At 35.6% G+C, this 19,026-nt stretch overlaps 2 protein-coding genes across 4 annotated transcripts in view; both read right to left on the bottom strand.

Moving 5' to 3' along the window:
* The window catches only part of ryk (receptor like tyrosine kinase), a 150,848-nt gene extending 140,292 nt beyond the window's left edge, over positions 1-10,556 (bottom strand). For all 3 annotated transcript variants that reach the window (XM_061978378.2, XM_061978381.2, XM_061978379.2), the window contains exon 1: positions 9,944-10,556. In XM_061978378.2, the coding sequence (XP_061834362.2) occupies positions 9,944-10,151 (208 nt within the window). In that variant the 5' untranslated portion in view covers positions 10,152-10,556. The remainder of the gene's footprint in view (positions 1-9,943) is intronic.
* A 2,939-nt stretch (positions 10,557-13,495) lies between these two features.
* sned1 (sushi, nidogen and EGF-like domains 1) overlaps positions 13,496-19,026 on the bottom strand; it is a 163,142-nt gene continuing 157,611 nt past the window's right edge. The window contains exon 31 of the mRNA XM_072915125.1: positions 13,496-13,829. Coding sequence (XP_072771226.1) covers positions 13,822-13,829 — 8 coding nt within the window. The 3' untranslated portion in view covers positions 13,496-13,821. The remainder of the gene's footprint in view (positions 13,830-19,026) is intronic.

The following is a 19,026-nucleotide window of genomic DNA, read 5'->3' as shown; positions in this document are numbered from 1 at the left end:
CACATTATTTATAACATTATTATTCACATTATTCATCACATTATCAACATTTATAACATTATTATTCACATTATTTATAACATTATTATTCACATTATTCATCACATTATCAACATTATTTATAACATTATTATTCACATTATTTATAACATTATTATTCACATTATTCATCACATTATCAACATTTATAACATTATTATTCACATTATTTATAACATTATTATTCACATTATTCATCACATTATCAACATTATTTATAACATTATTATTCACATTATTTATAACATTATTATTCACATTATTCATCACATTATCAACATTATTTATAACATTGTTATTCACATTATTCACATTATTTATAACATTATTATTAGTGTCAGACTGAAGCGCATCACAACAGAACTTTAAAATAATCATATAAAAATACAACTTTATTAACAAAGAACTAATCAGCGGTGTCTAAAAACGTTTTACAACGAACTGAAATTAAATATTTGACTATATTTACTATCTCGTTTATGAAAAATGCATTTTATTTTTAGACTAGAATTCAGTCAAAATAAGTAAAAATCGTCAATATTGATAATCACTGTCATATTTTTCAATTGAATCGAGTTGATGAAACAAACTTTATTCGATTCCTGGACGTCAAAACAATAATCATTGGCTCATAACCTACTCAGTGGCCTAGTGGTTAGAGTGTCCGCCCTGAGATCGGTAGGTTGTGAGTTCAAATCCCGGCCGAGTCATACCAAAGACTATAAAAATGGGACCCATTACCTCCCTGCTTGGCACTCAGCATCAAGGGTTGGAATTGAGGGTTAAATCACCAAAAATGATTCCCGGGCGCGGCCACCGCTGCTGCCCACTGCTCCCCTCACCTCCCAGGGGGTGATCAAGGGTGATGGGTCAAATGCAGAGAATAATCTCGCCACACCTAGTGTGTGTGTGTGACAATCATTGGTACTTTAACTTTAACTTTAATAAAGCTTTTATTGAAAGAAGATTATTAACATAAAGTATTTTCTTCAACACTCTGTCATATTATGGAATATAGATCATGATTTATTATTAACAAATTATAAATCAAATCTATGTCTCTGAAGCATTAATTATGCAAGTAATTAATATTACAATAAACATGTGTCATTTTTAAATATACAGCCTCCTAAATTATTTTTCTTCATGGGTTTTTTACTTAATTAGACATCATTTTATTTTATTTGTGTCAAGTGATTTTTATTTGAATTATTGGTGTTAATATACAGAATAGATAGATGTTTTTTTTATAATACCTAAGTATGAATTATAAGCAAACATCCACACATTAACCAATTACTTTATAAAACAATAAAATATATAATTATATAATATACAAACGTATTTTTATTGTAATATATTTAATATTTTTGTGTACTTTAAAAAAAATGTATTTATCTTTTAATACATTTTGTTGATTCATGATTTTAGTTTTTTCATTGATTATTTAGAATAAAATGTTGTGTAATAATACAAAATATTTATCAATAAAAATGCATGATTTAATATACATGTAAAATACTCATAAATAATTGTATGTAATAGCTGCTATCTATTAAGTTGTAATTATGCAATTTAGATGTATATTATTTATTTATGTTAAGACTTTTCATTACTTTCCACAAATCATTAAATTCCAGCCATTTTGGACAAAAATTTATGATTTCTGATTTATTTTGTTTGTGTTGGCTGATTATAATTTACATTAAATTATGGAGTTTACTAAATGCACAATTCCGCTGTGTATGCACGGCCTGTCAAACACCATAAGAGCAAACCACAGAGAGGCCCTGGCATCCATCTGGCAACCAGCTAAAAACATGGCGGAGAACAAAAGCAAGCAGAGTCATCCCACAGTCCAGATTATAGACACAAGGACATGAAATGTGTTTTTCAAAAAAAGCCATAACAAGTAAAAACTTTGCTGAGCATAAAGGTGGTCTCCCACGACAGGAAAGACCTGGTAATCAACCACTGGCAGTTGATTCTTTGCACAAGAAAGTCAAAATTAAGACAATGTGGATAAAAGAGGAAAAGTCACCTGGACAGTATGCCACTTTTGGGGGATTTTTTTTAAAAAGAGACCGTAGTCAGATCAATGTGGTTTGCAAACGATGCAAAACCGGTAATACCAAACCACCTTAGCCGTGCTCACCCTTTAGAGCACAGCTGTAACTAAACCTGCAGAAAATAGTTCTTCTCAGTTTTCATTTTCACACTATTTTCTTACACTTTATTAAATATTTCTTACATATTACTTATTTTTGCACCTTCATTTTAAGAGTTTATTGTGATTTGACTATTTTATTTACATTTAGTGTTTTCCATTCTAGTCTAGTCTACGTCTAGTTTCTTACGTGAATGAGCTAAATAATATTATTTGATATTTTACGGTAATGTGTTAATAATTTCACACATATGTCGCTCCTGAGTATAAGTCGCACACCCGGCCAAACTATGAAAAAAACTGCGACTTATAGTCCGAAAAATACGGTACATTAGTTTTGGATGATACCACAAATGTAGGTATGGATCCGATACCAAGTAGTTACAGGATCATACATTGGTCATATTCAAAGTCCTCATGTGTGCAGGGACATATTTCCTGACTTTATAAACATAATGTACATTTTTTTTAAAACGAAAGAAGATTTTGCGATGCTAAAAAATATCGATGTAATCATAGTATTATCGACGAGATATGCTCCTGTACTTGGCATCTTTACAGTGGATGTTAAGTGTAGATCCACCAATGGCGTTTGTTTATATTGTAGCTAAGGCTGAAACGACGCGTCGACGTAGTCGACGTCATCGGTTACGTAAATGCGTCGACGCCGTTTTTGTGCGTCGGCGCGTCGCATATTTACGTCACTCTACTTTACTGTCATGGCGGAGCGCAAAGCAGACGATGCGAGCGAGGGGAAAAAAGCACGCCAAAAGTCGTCAAAAGTGTGGGAGTATTTCAATAAACGGCCTAATAATGTTGTTGTATGCACACTGTGTCGAGCGGAAATGGCCTATCATAGCAGCACAACGGCTATGAACGAACATTTGAAAAGAAAACCCCCGACAGCGTTCTTGCCATCACCATCAACAAGTCAATCGTCCGCGTGCGTATACGTTGTCATCATTACACAAAAACATGAATGTGTCATTTGTATCTGCGTTGTAAATTCATAAACTAAAGCACCGTTTCGCTCTGAGAGGCACGTTTGGCGTGCCTGTTCAGTGTTTACAAAGACGCGCTCCTCTTTAACGCTGTGGAGAGGCGGCGGCGGCGAGCGGCGAGCGCCGGGAGCGACGCCGCAATCGTGCCCAGGTGCGCGATCCGCGCAGTTGGAAGAGAAAAGACTTTGTGTAAAATTAAAAGATTGTAAACCTGGCAAAGCCGTCTGGCGTTCAGTCTGTCGGTCCTGAAAGAACCCCACGGCACAAGACGTGTCACAAACGCTAACGTTAATTAGTTGTGCAAATACCTTTTACAACATTAACAGTTACATATACTATGTACAAACGAACAATTAACTTTCACTTTAATCATACTATCATTGTTGTGTTATTAAGCAAAATAAGCAATACTTTTACTTTTGTTGAAATGTTTACACTGTACACTTTTTTGTATTGGATGTTTAGCTTTATTTTTGCACATTTTAGCAAATAAGCAATACTTTTACTTTTGTTGAAATGTTTACACTTGTTACAGAATATTTCCGTTTTGCACTTTTTTGTATTGGATGTTTATCTTTATTTTTGCACATTTTAAAGCAAAATAAGCAATACTTTTACTTTTGAAATGCTTATACTATTCCAGAATATTAAGATTTGCACTGGATGTTTACTTTTATATTTGCATATTAAAAAGCAAATAAGCTACTTTTAATTTTGTTAAATGTTAAAAGTTTTAAATGTTTACATTGTTACAGAATATTTTGTCATGTTGTTGTCAATGTTGACTGAGTGGCCATACTTTTTTTTTTGTAAATAAAAGCCATGCCTTTTGAAAAAACTGGCCTACATTTATTTTTTCCTCTTCATTTTAAATAAAAAAAAAAAAATCGGTAAAAGGAAAAATAATCTATAGATTAATCGAAAAAATAATCTATAGATTAACCGATTAATCGAAAAAATAATCTATAGATTAATCGATAGAAAAATAATCGTTAGCTGCAGCCCTAATTGTAGCGTCCTGGAAGAGTTGGTGCTGCAGGGAATTTGTTCTGTAGTGTTTATGTTGTGTTGTGGTGCAAATATTCTCCCAAAATGTGTTTGTCATTGTCGTTTAGTATGGTTTCACTATGTGGCACATGTTTATGACAGTGTTGACGTTAGTCATACTGCCACCCTTAGTGTGACATGTATGGCTGTTGAATAAGTATGCCCTTCGTTCAATTGTGTGTAGCGTGTTCAAAGTCAAGATGATCGGTTTAATGGTTTGAAAGTACTGGACTTGAGGCATGTACTTGATATGTCTCCTTGGAGACCAGGATTAGTGAATTAGGAGTAATTACAACACTGCTGATTGCTTGCCGCTCGCCGTGGGGGACCGGTACTATATAGGGGCGGTATAGTACCGAATATGATTAATTGGTACTATATAGAGGCACTTTATAAAGGCGGTATAGTACCGAATATGATTAATTAGTATCGCGATACTATACAGAGGCGGTATAGTACCGAATATGATTAATTAGTATTGCGGTACTATTCTAATACCGGTATACCGTACAACCCTAAGCCGCACCGTTTTATAAGTCACAGGGTCCAAAGTGTGGAGAAAAAAAGTCTAAAGTGTGGAGAAAAAGGTCCAAAGTAGGGATGTCCGATAATGGCTTTTTGCCGATATCCAATATTGTCCAACTCTTTAATTACCGATACGGATATCAACTGATACCGATATCAACCGATACCGAAATATACAGTCGTGGAACTAACACATTATTATGCCTAATTTGGACAACCAGGTATGGTGAAGATAAGGTCCTTCTTAAAAAAAATTATAAAATAAAATAAGATAATTTAAAAAACATTTTCTTGAATAAAAAAGAAAGTAAAACAATATAAAAACAGTTACAAAGAAACTAGTAATTAATGAAAATGAGTAAAATTAAGTGTTAAAGGTTAGTACTATTAGTGGACCAGCAGCACGCACAATCATGTGTGCTTACGGACTGTATCCCTTGCAGACTGTATTGATATATATTGATATATAATGTAGGAACCACAATATTAATAACAGAAAGAAACAACCCTTTTGTGTGAATAAGTGTGAATAAATGGGGGAGGGAGGTTTTTTGGGTTGGTGCACTAATTGTAAGTGTATCTTGTGTTTGTTATGTTGATTTAATAAAAAAATAAAAAACAAAACAAATAAAACCGATACCAATAATTTAAAAAACGATACCGATAATTTCCGATATTACATTTTAAAGCATTTATCGGCCTGCCGATATTATCGGACATCTCTAGTCCAAAGTGTGGGGAAAAAGGTCCATAGTGTGGGGGAAAAGGTCCATAGTGTGGGGAAAAATGTCCATAGTGTGGGGAAAAATGTCCAAAGTGTGGGGAAAAAGGTCCAAAGTGTGGGGAAAAAGGTCCAAAGTGTGGGGAAAAAGTTCCAAAGTGTGGGGAAAAAGTTCCAAAGTGTGGGGAAAAAGGTCTAAAGTGTGGGGGGAAAGGTCTAAAGTGTGGGGGAAAAGGTCTAAAGTGTGGGGGGAAAGGTCTAAAGTGTGGGGGAAAAAGGTCTAAAGTGTGGGGGAAAAGGTCTAAACTGTGGGGGGAAAGGTCTAAAGTGTGGGGGAAAAGGTCTAAAGTGTGGGGAAAAGGTCCAAAGTGTGAGGGGAAAGGTCCAAAGTGTGGGGAAAAAGGTCCAAAGTGTGGGGAAAAAGGTCCAAAGTGTGGGGAAAAAGGTCCAAAGTGTGGGGAAAAAGGTCCAAAATGTGGGGAAAAAGGTCCAAAATGTGGGGGGAAAAGTTCCAAAGTGTGGGGGAAAGGTCTAAAGTGTGGGGGGAAAGGTCTAAAGTGTGGGAGAATAGGTCCAAAGTGTGGGGAAAAAGATCCAAAGTGTGGGGAAAAAGATCCAAAGTGTGGGGAAAAAGATCCAAAGTGTGGGGAAAAAGATCCAAAGTGTGGGGAAAAAAGGTCTAAAGTGTGGGGAAAAAGGTCCAAAGTGTGGGGGGAAAAGGTCCAAAGTGTGGGGGAAAAAGGTCCAAAGTGTGGGGGGGGAATGTCCAAAGTGTGGGGGGGAAATGTCCAAAGTGTGGGGGAAAAAAGTCCAAAGTGTGTGGGGAAAAAGTTCCAAAGTGTGGGGAAAAAGTTCCAAAGTGTGGGGGGAAAGGTCCAAAGTGTGGGGGGAAAAGGTCCAAAGTGTGGGGGGAAAAGGTCCAAAGTGTGGGGGGAAAAGGTCCAAAGTGTGGGGGGAAAGGTCCAAAGTGTGGGGTAAAAGGTCCAAAGTGTGGGGTAAAAGGTCCAAAGTGTGGGGGGAAAAGGTCCAAAGTGTGGGGGGAAAAGGTCCAAAGTGTGGGGAAAAAGGTCCAAAGTGTGGGGAAAAAGATCCAAAGTGTGGGGGAAAAGGTCTAAAGTGTGGGGAAAAAGGTCCAAAGTGTGGGGGAAAATGTCCAAAGTGTGGGTAAGAGGTCCAAAGTGTGGGGGGAAAAAGTCCAAAGTGTGGGGGAAAAAGGTCCAAAGTGGGGGGGAAAAGGTCCAAAGTGTGGGGGAAAAGGTCTAAAGTGTGGGGGAAAAGGTCTAAAGTGTGGGGGAAAAGGTCTAAAGTGTGGGGGAAAAGGTCTAAAGTGTGGGGGAAAAGGTCTAAAGTGTGGGGGAAAAGGTCTAAAGTGTGGGGAAAAGGTCCAAAGTGTGGGGTAAAAGGTCCAAAGTGTGGGGGGAAAAGGTCCAAAGTGTGGGGGAAAAAGGTCTAAAGTGTGGGGAAAAAGGTCCAAAGTGTGGGGAAAAAGGTCCAAAGTGTGGGGAAAAAGGTCCAAAGTGTGGGGAAAAAAGGTCCAAAGTGTGGGGGAAAAGGTCCAAAGTGTGGGGGGAAAAGGTCCAAAGTGTGGGGGGAAAAGGTCCAAAGTGTGGGGGGAAAAGGTCCAAAGTGTGGGGAAAAAGGTCCAAAGTGTGGGGAAAAAGGTCTAAAGTGTGGGGGAAAATGTCCAAAGTGTGGGGGAAAAAGCAGCGGTGGTTTATTTCGGACCAACGCTTAAGCGCCAGAAAAAAACGACACTCACTGAGTATTTGCTTGATGTCACAGCATTACCGAGAAGACGTCTGAAACGACAATACCTACAATACGCTACATTTGGAATAACTTTTACTAATAATCGCTATCGAGTAGATCTCTGGAAATAGCATTTTCACCTGCCCACCGGCGTGTGTGTACACTAAGTCCCCACCCAGCTGCCTTCCTGTGGCTGTGGGACGTCCCGTATGCTACAGGTTGTCCCGGGTCCAGAGTCACATCCACATCTGGACCACATTCAGTGCAGAAAAATTCAGTGTAAATGTATCCGTTGTAGAAAAAATTCAGCGTATATAATCCATTAAATACAATTCTGTGAGCAAAATTTGTGTTCTCTGACATTCAGTTTGAGAAAATGTATTGTTTTCAATTGCAGTTTGTATATATTTAGTATAGAAAAAATTAAGTGTAAAAAAAATTGGTACAGAAGAGTATATAATAGAGCAGAATCTGTATGTTTAAACATTCAGTTTACGAAAATACGGTATTCAAAAATTCAGTGTGCACAAAATTGCTGTGCAAAAATTCAGTGTAAAAACAAATAAGTGCAAAAAAATCCAGTGCAGAAAAATTCAGTGTAAATTTATCCATTGTAGAAAAATTCAGTGTATATAATCCATTAAATACAATTTTGTGAGCAAAATTTGTGTTCTCTGACATTCAGCTTGAGAAAATTGAGTGTTTTCAATTTCAGTTTGTATACATTTAGTATAAAAAAATAGTGTAAAAAAAATTAAGTGTAAAATAATTTGGTGCAGAAAAGTATATAATAGAGCAGAATGTGTATGTTTAAACATTCAGTTTACGAAAATACGGTATTCAAAAATTCAGGGTGTAAAAATTCAGTGTACACAAAATTGCTGTACAAAAATTCAGTGTAAAAACATAAGTGAAAAAAAATTCAGTGCAGAAAATTTTAGTGTAAATCGTTGTAGAAAAATCCATTAAATACAATTTTGTGAGCAAAAATTGTGTTCTCTGACATTCAGTTTGAGAAAATTGAGTGTTTTCAATTTCAGTTTGTATACATTTAGTATAGAAAAAATAGTGTAAAACAATTAAGTGTAAAATAATTTGCTGCAGAAAAGTATATAATTGAGCAGAATGTGTATGTTTAAACATTCAGTTTACGAAAATACGGTATTCAAAAATTCAGGGTGTAAAAATTCAATGTGCACAAAATTGCTGTGCAAAAATTCAGTGTAAAAACAAATAAGTGCAAAAAAATTCAGTGCATAAAAATTCAGTGTAAATGTATCCATTGTAGAAAAATTCAGTGTATATAATCCATTAAATACAATTTTGTGAGCAAAATTTGTGTTCTCTGACAATCAGCTTGAGAAAATTGAGTGTTTTCAATTTCAGTTTGTATACATATAGTATAAAAAAATAGTGTAAAAAAATTAAGTGTAAAATAATTTGGTGCAGAAAAGTATATAATTGAGCAGAATGTGTATGTTTAAACATTCAGTTTACGAAAATACGGTATTCAAAAATTCAGGGAGTAAAAATTCAGTGTACACACAATTGCTGTACAAAAATTGAGTGTAAAAACAAATAAGTGAAAAAAAATTCAGTGCAGAAAAATTGAGTGTAAATCTATTCGTTGTAGAAAAATCCATTAAATACAATTTTGTGAGCAAAAATTGTGTTCTCTGACATTCAGTTTGAGAAAATGTTGTGTATTCAATTTCAGTTTGTATGCATTTAGTATAGAAACATTTGTGTAAAAAAATTAAGTGTAAAATAATTTGGTGCAGAAGAGTATATAGACATTCAGTTTACGAAAATACGATACTCAAAAATTCAGGGTGTAAAAATTCAGTGTACACACAATTGCTGTACAAAAATTCAGTGTAAAAACAAATAACTGCAAAAAAATTCAGTGCAGAAAAATTCAGTGTAAAAACAAATAAGTGCAAAAAAATTCAGTGCAGAAAAATTCAGTGTAAATGTATCCATTGTAGAAAAATTCAGTGTATATAATCCATTAAATACAATTTTGTGAGCAAAATGTGTGTTCTCTGACAATCAGCTTGAGAAAATTTAGTGTTTTCAATTTCAGTTTGTATACATTTAGTATAAAAAAAGTGTAAAAAAATTACCGGTAAGTGTAAAATAATTTGGTGCAGAAAAGTATATAATTGAGCAGAATGTGTATGTTTAAACATTCAGTTTACGAAAATACGGTATTCAAAAATTCAGGGAGTAAACATTCAGTGTACACACAATTGCTGTACAAAAATTCGGTGTAAAAACAAATAAGTGAAAAAAAATTCAGTGCAGAAAAATTGAGTAAATCTATTCGTTGTAGAAAAATCCATTAAATACAATTTTGTGAGCAAAAATTGTGTTCTCTGACATTCAGTTTGAGAAAATTTAGTGTATTCAATTTCAGTTTGTATGCATTTAGTATAGAAAAAAATGTGTAAAAAAATTAAGAGTAAAATAATTTGGTGCAGAAGAGTATATAGACATTCGGTTTACGAAAATACAGTATTAAAAAATTCAGGGTGGAAAAATTCCGTGTACACAAAATTGCTGTACAAAAATTCAGTGTAAAAACAAATAAGAGCAAAAAAATTCAAATCATCCACAATCTCATTGGGCTTTTGTCTTACTTTTATGGAGCCAAACTGGTGGAAAAAGGCACAAAAGAGCAAGTTGACTCACCCAGTAGTTTTTTCACCTCCTCCACACTCAAGTAAATGTTGACGCTGCGGTTGTTGCTGCCGAGCCCAGCCAGGCTGCCCGGGCTGGCGAGGCCGAGGCCGCCCTCCAGCAGCAGCAGCAGCAGCAGCGGGAAGAAGAGGAAGAATCCCCCCGGCCGCCACACCACCGAGCGCGGCCATCCTCGGGACTCCGACGGGCTGGCCGACATGGCGCCGCTCGTCCGTTGCTCTCCGCGCGTCCCAATCCCCTTCTCATCCGTAGGTGAAGGCAATCCCGGGAGGCGACATTCCTCGCCACTTGTAGCCGCCTGGGGTCGCCTCTCGGGCCGGCCTCTTTTTCTCCCGAACGTCGCCGGCCGAGGATGCTAACGTGCTAGCCCAGCATGCTAACGTGCTATCCCGGGCTAACGAGCTAACTTTCCGGGCTATGTTTGGAGATTTACGACTTTGTTTGGAAACTAAAATAAGTTTTAAAAAAAATCCACCTTTAGCCCCTGCGCGCTTTTTCGGAAGTGACAGAAAGTGTAAAAAAAAAAAAAAAAAGTGTTCAACAGTAAGAACTTTCTTCCGCCATGGTCGTCCTGCTTGTTTCCCCCCCGAGAGAGCTCTTTTCACTGGGACGGGGAGAGCACGAAGGCGGGGGAGCAGCGGGGGCGCGCACTGCTATGGCGGTCCCGTGCTGCCTTTACGTACTGTTGTAAATAGAAGCACCGACTGATACCCCCGAGCAGTTACACATGTTTATGCTTTCGTTTTTGCTCTAACTATTAGAGTTTTGAAGTTTTAGGCTCGTTACGTTTTAACGTTACTAACTTAAAAACTATAACATTCACACAAACGAAAGTTTTTTGTTGTTTTTTACACAAAATTGATGTCACTGATTTTTTTTTACACAAAATTGATGTCACCGATTTTTTGCGTCTGAATTTTTGTGTACTGATTTTTTTTTTACTTTAAGATTACGCTGAATTAAAAAAAAAATGTAAGCAAAATGTGTGTTTAAGAAGTCACTTTGTAAAAAATACTGTTTTCAAACAATCAGTTAAAAAAATCATAGTACAAAAATTCAGTGCAGAAAGTTTTAGTTGCTTCAAAACTTCTCTGTAAAAAGTGTAAAATAAAAGTATATAATAGGGCAGAATGTGTATATTTAAACATTCAGTTTACAAAAAATATGGTATTCAAAAATTCAGGGTGTAAAAATTCAGTGTACACAAAATTGCTGTACAAAAATTCAGTGTCAAAAAATTCAGTGTAAAAACAAATAAGTGCAAAAAAATTCAGTGCAGAAAAATTCAGTGTAAATTAATCCGTGGTAGAAAAAATCAGTGTATATAATACATTAAATACAATTTTGTGAGCAAAATTTGTGTTCTCTGACATTCAGTTTGAGTCTTATTTGACAGGAAGTAGGCACTGAGTTTAGAAGCAACGAATATTTCTGCAGTGAATTTGTTTTTACTCAGAATTTTATTTTACACTGAATTATTATACATCTTTTTTTTTCTACACTCAATGTTTACACATTGCATTTTAAAACACAATTTAAAAACATTGCTCACACATTTTTTTTAAATGAATTATATACACTGAATTTTTCAGCACTTATTTGTTTTTACACTGAATTTTTGTACAGCAATTTTGTGTACACTGAATTTTTAAATACCATATTTTCATAAACTGAATGTTTAAACATACACATTCTGCTCTATTATATACTCCGAAGTTTTATGCACCAAATTATTTTGCACTTAATTTCTTTACACTAATTATTTCTAATTTAATGGATTATATACGCTGATTTTTTTCTACAACGAAAATATTTACACAGAATTTTTCTGCACTGAATTTTTTTTGCACTTATTTGTTTTTACACTGAATTTTTGTACAGCAATTCTGAGTACACTGCATTTTTAAATACTGTATTTTCACAAATTGAATGTTTTAACATACACATTCTGATCTATTATATACTCCGAATTTTTATGCACCAAATTATTTTGCACTTAATTTTTTTACACTAATTATTTCTAATTTAATGGATTATATACGCTGATTTTTTCTACAACGAAAACATTTACACAGAATTTTTCTGCACTGAATTTTTTTGCTCTTATTTGTTTTTACACTGAATTTTTGTACAGCAATTCTGAGTACACTGAATTTTTACACCCTGAATTTTTAAATACCGTATTTTCATAAACTGAATGTTCAAACATACACATTCTGCTATATTATATACTCCGAATTTTTTTGCACCAAATGATTTTACACTTAATTTTTTTACACTCAATTTTTTTACACTAATTTTTTCTATACTAAATGTATACACACTGACATTTAAAACACTCAATTTTCTGCAACTGAAAGTCAGAACACACAAATTTTGCTCACAAAATTGCATTTAATGGATTATATACGCTGAATTTTTCTACAACGAAAAAATTTACACTGAATTTTTCTGCACGGAATTTTTCTCCATTTAATTTTTACACACACACATTTTGCTCACACAACTTTTATTCAATGAAATTGTCCACATAATTTGATGTAAAAACAATTCAGTTCACTAAATTCAAACGCAAAATATTCACTTACATAAATTCAGTGTCCCAAAAAAAAAAAGCTTTTGTAATAAAAACACAAATGAACACAAGAAAAGGAGTAAATATTTATTTATCACCGGAGTATGATTGACACGCCTTATTAACCTTTCAGTGGACTTCATTTTAAACTACGTTACGCCTGCTAAGCGACGAAAAACAGACACGCTCAGAAACATGTCATAAGTATGTCATTTTTAAAAAAAACTTCAAACTTTTTAAATTCTTCAACAGCTGCAGACTTATCAATATACATATTGTGTTTCTATATTTGTATTTTTCCCCCAAAAAATTGATGGTCTTTTTGTAATATTACATTTTTATCATAGAAAAAACAAAGTATGCAACATTTCCAACAACGAGTTGCCAAGTGCAATACTTCAGATGAGGTAACAGCTCGATAATTAATAACATCACTCATTTTGATGCATTATTGAATTAAAAAAAAAAATTGTAACGTGTTAGTGTCAGACCTATCCATACATTTATATATATTTGGAATTATTTTTTGAAAAATATTTTATGTTCTTTTTTTACAAACAACAAAAAAAAAACAACAAATAAATATTTTAGGAAAAACCCAAAATATTCAGTGTTTCAAAAAATAAGTTAGGAATACTTTAGATGAGACAATTCCAGCCTTCAATGAAACATAGCAGTCAAAACAACTGGGTATTCGGATGCCCCTGAACGCATCATTAAGGCCGTTCAATCTGACAGGTGCGATAAAACAGATTTTACTGAAATATGTGTTTATTTGGAGAACTTTATGGATAAATAAATGACATACCCCACTTTTCAGGACATGTGTACCATTTTTGGCCTTTTGTGGTCACTGTGTCATGTGACCGCAGCATCATCCCTTCACCCTTTTCGCACTGTAAAAAGTCAGCAATAATAAGAGAAGTAAGAATCCAAAGGGAACATTTTAACATTTTTATTATTAAAATATTCAGCTACAAAATGGCCTATGAACATTATTTACAGCACAACGAGCAGTGACGCCTGCTAATACATAATAATAATAATAATAATAATAACAAAACAATGTATTTTACAGGGAAAACACTGGTCAGAGGGAGGCGGGGATGAATTCATGTGACTTGTTGAAACGATGAAGTGTCATCACAAGTGCAGTGGACCAGTCATGAGTGTCCTTCTTCCTCCAGCCTAGAAGGTTCTTCAGTGTGTTCTGACAGGGTTCCGCAGCATCAACGTGAGCACCGTCGCTCACTTCAAGTACGTCAAAAACACCAGGAGAGAAAGTGTGGCGGCGTCACGGAGCTGCAGAACACAAAAACACACACACGCACACACACACACACACACACACACACGGGACGTTTCCTGAGCACAGGCTGCAAACACATGGACAAGTAAGGTGGATCTTTTTGATATAAATGATGTCGCGACTGTAGCCTCAAACAGTGTTCAGTGCCATACAAGTGTAAGAAGAAGTTAACATTGTTAGCTATTAAAAGTGTAAGAAAAAGTTAACATCGTTAGATATGAAAAATGTAAGAAGTTACCATCGTTAGACATTAAAAGTGTAAGAAGAAGTTAACCATCGTAAGACATTAAAAGTGTAAGAAGAAGTTAACCATCGTTAAACATTAAGTGTAAGAAGAAGTTAACATCGTTAGCTATTAAAAGTGTAAGAAGAAGTTAACATCGTTAGCATTAAAAGTGTAAGAAGTTAACACCAGTAGACATAAAAAGTGGAAGAAGAAGTTAACATTGTTAGCATTAAAAGTGTAAGAATAAGTTAACATCGTTAGCCATTAAAAGTGTAAGAAGAAGTTAACATTGTTAGCATTAAGTGTAAAAATAAGTTAACATCGTTAGCCATTAAAAGTGTAAGAAGTTAACATCGTTAGACATTAAAAGTGTAAGAAGAAGTTAACATCATTAGCATTAAAAGTGTAAGAAGTTAACATCGTTAGCATTAACATCATTAGCATTAAAAGTGTAAGAAGTTAAAATCGTTAGAATTAAAAGTGTAAGAAGAAGTTAACAATCGTTTGCATTAAAAGTGCAAAAAGAAGTTAACATCGTTAGCATTAAAATTGTAAGAAAAAGTTAAAATCGTTAGCATTAAAAGTGTAAGAAGAAGGTAACATTGTTAGTCATTAAAAGTGTAAGAAGAAGTTAACATCGTTAGACATTAAAAGTGTAAGAAGAAGTTAACATCGTTGGACATTAAAAGTATAAGAAGAAGTTAACATGGTTAGCATTAAAAGTGTAAGAAGAAGTTAACATGGTTAGCATTAAAAGTGTAAGAAGAAGTTAACATTGTTAGTCATTAAAAGTGTAAGAAGAAGTTAACATTGTTAGCATTAAAAGTGTAAGAAGAAGTTAACATCGTTAGACATTAAAAGTGTAAGAAGAAGTTAACATCATTAGCATTAAAAGTGTAAGAAGTTAACATCGTTAGCATTAAAAGTGTAAGAAGTTAACATCATTAGCATTAAAAGTGTAAGAAGTTAAAATCGTTAGAATTAAAAGTGTAAGAAGTTAACAATCGTTTGCATTAAAAGTGCAAAAAGAAGTTAACATCGTTAGCATTAAAATTGTAAGAAAAAGTTAAAATCGTTAGCATTAAAAGTGTAAGAAGAAGGTAACATTGTTAGTCATTAAAAGTGTAAGAAGAAGTTAACATCGTTAGACATTAAAAGTGTAAGAAGTTAACATCGTTAGCTATTAAAAATATAAGAAAAAGTTAACATCGTTAGACATGAAAAGTGTAAGAAGTTACCATCGTTAGACATTAAAAGTGTAAGAAGAAGTTAACCATCGTAAGACATTAAAAGTGTAAGAAAAAGTTAACCATCGTTAAACATTAAGTATAAGAAGGAGTTAACATCGTTAGGCATTAAAAGTGGAAGAAGTTACCATCGTTAGCCATTAAAAATGTAAGAATAAGTTAACATCGTTAGCATTAAAAGTGTAAGAAGAAGTTAACATTGTTAGCATTAAGTGTAAAAATAAGATAACATCGTTAGCCATTAAAAGTGTAAGAAGAAGTTAACATCCTTAGCAATAAGAGTGTAAGAAGAAGTTAACATCGTTAGACATTAAAAGTGTAAGAAGAAGTTAACAGCATTAGCATTAAAAGTGTAAGAAGTTAACATCGTTAGCATTAAAAGTGTAAGAAGAAGTTAACATCATTAGCATTAAAAGTGTAAGAAGTTAAAATTGCTAGCATTAAAAGTGTAAGAAGAAGTTAACAATCGTTAGCATTAAAAGTGTAAAAAGAAGTTAACATCGTTAGCATTAAAATTTTAAGAAAAAGTTAACATCGTTAGCATTAAAAGTGTAAGAAGAAAGTAACATTGTTAGTCATTAAAAGTGTAAGAAGAAGTTAACATCGTTAGACATTAAAAGTGTAAGAAGTTAACATTGTTAGCATTAAAAGTGTAAGAAGAAGTTAACATTGTTATTCATTAAAAGTGTAAGAAGTTAACATCGTTAGCATTAAAAGTGTAAGAAGAAGTTAACATTGTTAGACATTAAAAGTGTAAGAAGAAGTTAACATTGTTAGCATTAAAAGTGTAAGAAGGTAACATTGTTAGTCATTAAAAGTGTAAGAAGAAGTTAACATCGTTAGCATTAAAAGTGTAAGAAGAAGTTAACATCGTTAGACATTAAAAGTGTAAGAAGTTAACATTGTTAGCATTAAAAGTGTAAGAAGAAGTAAACATTGTTATTCATTAAAAGTGTAAGAAGTTAACATCGTTAGCATTAAAAGTGTAAGAAGAAGTTAACATTGTTAGACATTAAAAGTGTAAGAAGAAGTTAACATTGTTAGCATTAAAAGTGTAAGAAGGTAACATTGTTAGTCATTAAAAGTGTAAGAAGAAGTTAACATCGTTAGCATTAAAAGTGTAAGAAGAAGTTAACATCGTTAGACATTAAAAGTGTAAGAAGAAGTTAACATCGTTAGTCATTAAAAGTGTAAGAAGAAGTTAACATCGTTAGACATTAAAAGTGTAAGAAGAAGTTAACATCGTTAGCATTAAAAGTGCAAGAAGAAGTTAACATCGTTAGACATTAAAAGTGTAAGAAGAAGTTCCTCTATTTAAGCAGGGGAACCGGAGGGTGTGTTCTAACTGTGGTGGGTTCACACTCCTCAGCCTTCCTGGTAAGGTCTATTCAGGTATACTGGAGAGGAGACTACGTCTGACAGTCAAACCTCAGATCCAGGAGGAGCATGTGGTTTTCGTCCTGGTCGTGGAACTGTGGACCAGTTCTATAGTCTCGGCAGGATCCTTGAGGGTGCATGGGGGTTTTCCTAACCAGTCTACATGTGCTTTGTGGACTTGGGGGAGGCCTTGGACCAAGTCCCTGGGGACAAGATCTATGTTGCTATCCTCACCTTTGGTCTTGATCTTTGGTTCTGACCTACAGGACAAGATCACGGGTACAAGATCTACAACCCTGTCCTCACCTATGGTCATGATCTTTGGTTCTGACCTACAGGACAAGATCACGGGTACAAGATCTACAACCCTGTCCTCACCTATGGTCATGATCTTTGGTTCTGACCTAAAGGACAAGATCACGGGTACAAGATCTACAACCCTGTCCTCACCTATGGTCATGATCTTTGGTTCTGACCTAAAGGACAAGATCACGGGTACAAGATCTACAACCCTGTCCTCACCTATGGTCATCATCTTTGGTTCTGACCTACAGGACAAGATCACGAGTACAAGATCTACAACCCTGTCCTCACCTATGGTCATGATCTTTGGTTCTGACCTAAAGGACAAGATCACGGGTACAAGATCTACAACCCTGTCCTCACCTATGGTCATGATCTTTGGTTCTGACCTACAGGACAAGACCACGGGTCCAAGATCTACAACCCTGTCCTCACCTATGGTCATGATCTTTGGTTCTGACCTACAGGACAAGATCACGGGTACAAGACCTACAACCCTGTCCTCACCTATGGTCTTGATCTTTGGTTCTGACCTACAGGACAAGATCACGGGTACAAGATCTACAACCCTGTCCTCACCTATGGTCATGATCTTTGGTTCTGACCTACAGGACAAGATCACGGGTACAAGATCTACAACCCTGTCCTCACCTATGGTCATGATCTTTGGTTCTGACCTACAGGACAAGATCACGGGTACAAGACCTACAACCCTGTCCTCACCTATGGTCATGATCTTTGGTTCTGACCTACAGGACAAGATCACGGGTACAAGACCTACAACCCTGTCCTCACCTATGGTCATGATCTTTGGTTAGGACCTACAGGACAAGATCACAGGTACAAGACCTACAACCCTGTCCTCACCTATGGTCATGATCTTTGGTTCTGACCTAAAGGACAAGATCACGGGTACAAGATCTACAACCCTGTCCTCACCTATGGTCATGATCTTTGGTTCTGACCTAAAGGACAAGATCACGGGTACAAGATCTATGTTGCTATCCTCACCTATGGTCATGATCTTTGGTTCTGACCTAAAGGACAAGATCACGGGTACAAGATCTACAACCCTGTCCTCACCTATGGTCATCATCTTTGGTTCTGACCTACAGGACAAGATCATGGGTACAAGATCTACAACCCTGTCCTCACCTATGGTCATGATCTTTGGTTCTGACCTAAAGGACAAGATCACGGGTACAAGATCTATGTTGCTATCCTCACCTATGGTCATGATCTTTGGTTCTGACCTATAGGACAAGATCACGGGTCCAAGACCTACAACCCTGTCCTCACCTATGGCCATGATCTTTTGGTTCTGACCTACAGGACAAGATCACGGGTACAAGACCTACAACCCTGTCCTCACCTATGGTCTTGATCTTTGGTTCTGACCTACAGGACAAGATCACGCGTACAAGATCTACAACCCTGTCCTCACCTATGGTCATGATCTTTGGTTCTGACCTACAAGACAAGATCACGGGTACAAGACCTACAACCCTGTCCTCACCTATGGTCATGATCTTTTGGTTCTGACCTACAGGACAAGATCACGGGTCCAAGATCTACAACCATGTCCTCACCTATGGTCATCATCTTTGGTTCTGACCTACAGGACAAGATCACGGGTACAAGATCTACAACCCTGTCCTCACCTATGGTCATGTTCTTTGGTTCTGACCTACAGGACAAGATCATGGGTACAAGACCTACAACCCTGTCCTCACCTATGGTCATGATCTTTGGGTTCTGACCTACAGGACAAGATCACGGGTACAAGACCTACAACCCTGTCCTTACCTATGGTCATGATCTTTGGTTCTGACCTACAGGACAAGATCACGGGTACAAGATCTACAACCCTGTCCTCACCTATGGTCATGATCTTTGGTTCTGACCTACAGGACAAGATCACGGGTACAAGATCTACAACCCTGTCCTCACCTATAGTCATGATCTTTGGTTCTGACCTACAGGACAAGATCACGGGTACAAGACCTACAACCCTGTCCTCACCTATGGTCATGATCT

The sequence above is a fragment of the Nerophis lumbriciformis genome, linkage group LG18, assembly GCF_033978685.3.
Source record: "Nerophis lumbriciformis linkage group LG18, RoL_Nlum_v2.1, whole genome shotgun sequence".
NCBI classification, from domain to species: domain Eukaryota; kingdom Metazoa; phylum Chordata; class Actinopteri; order Syngnathiformes; family Syngnathidae; genus Nerophis; species Nerophis lumbriciformis.
This window is presented reverse-complemented; position numbering and strand designations above follow the sequence as displayed.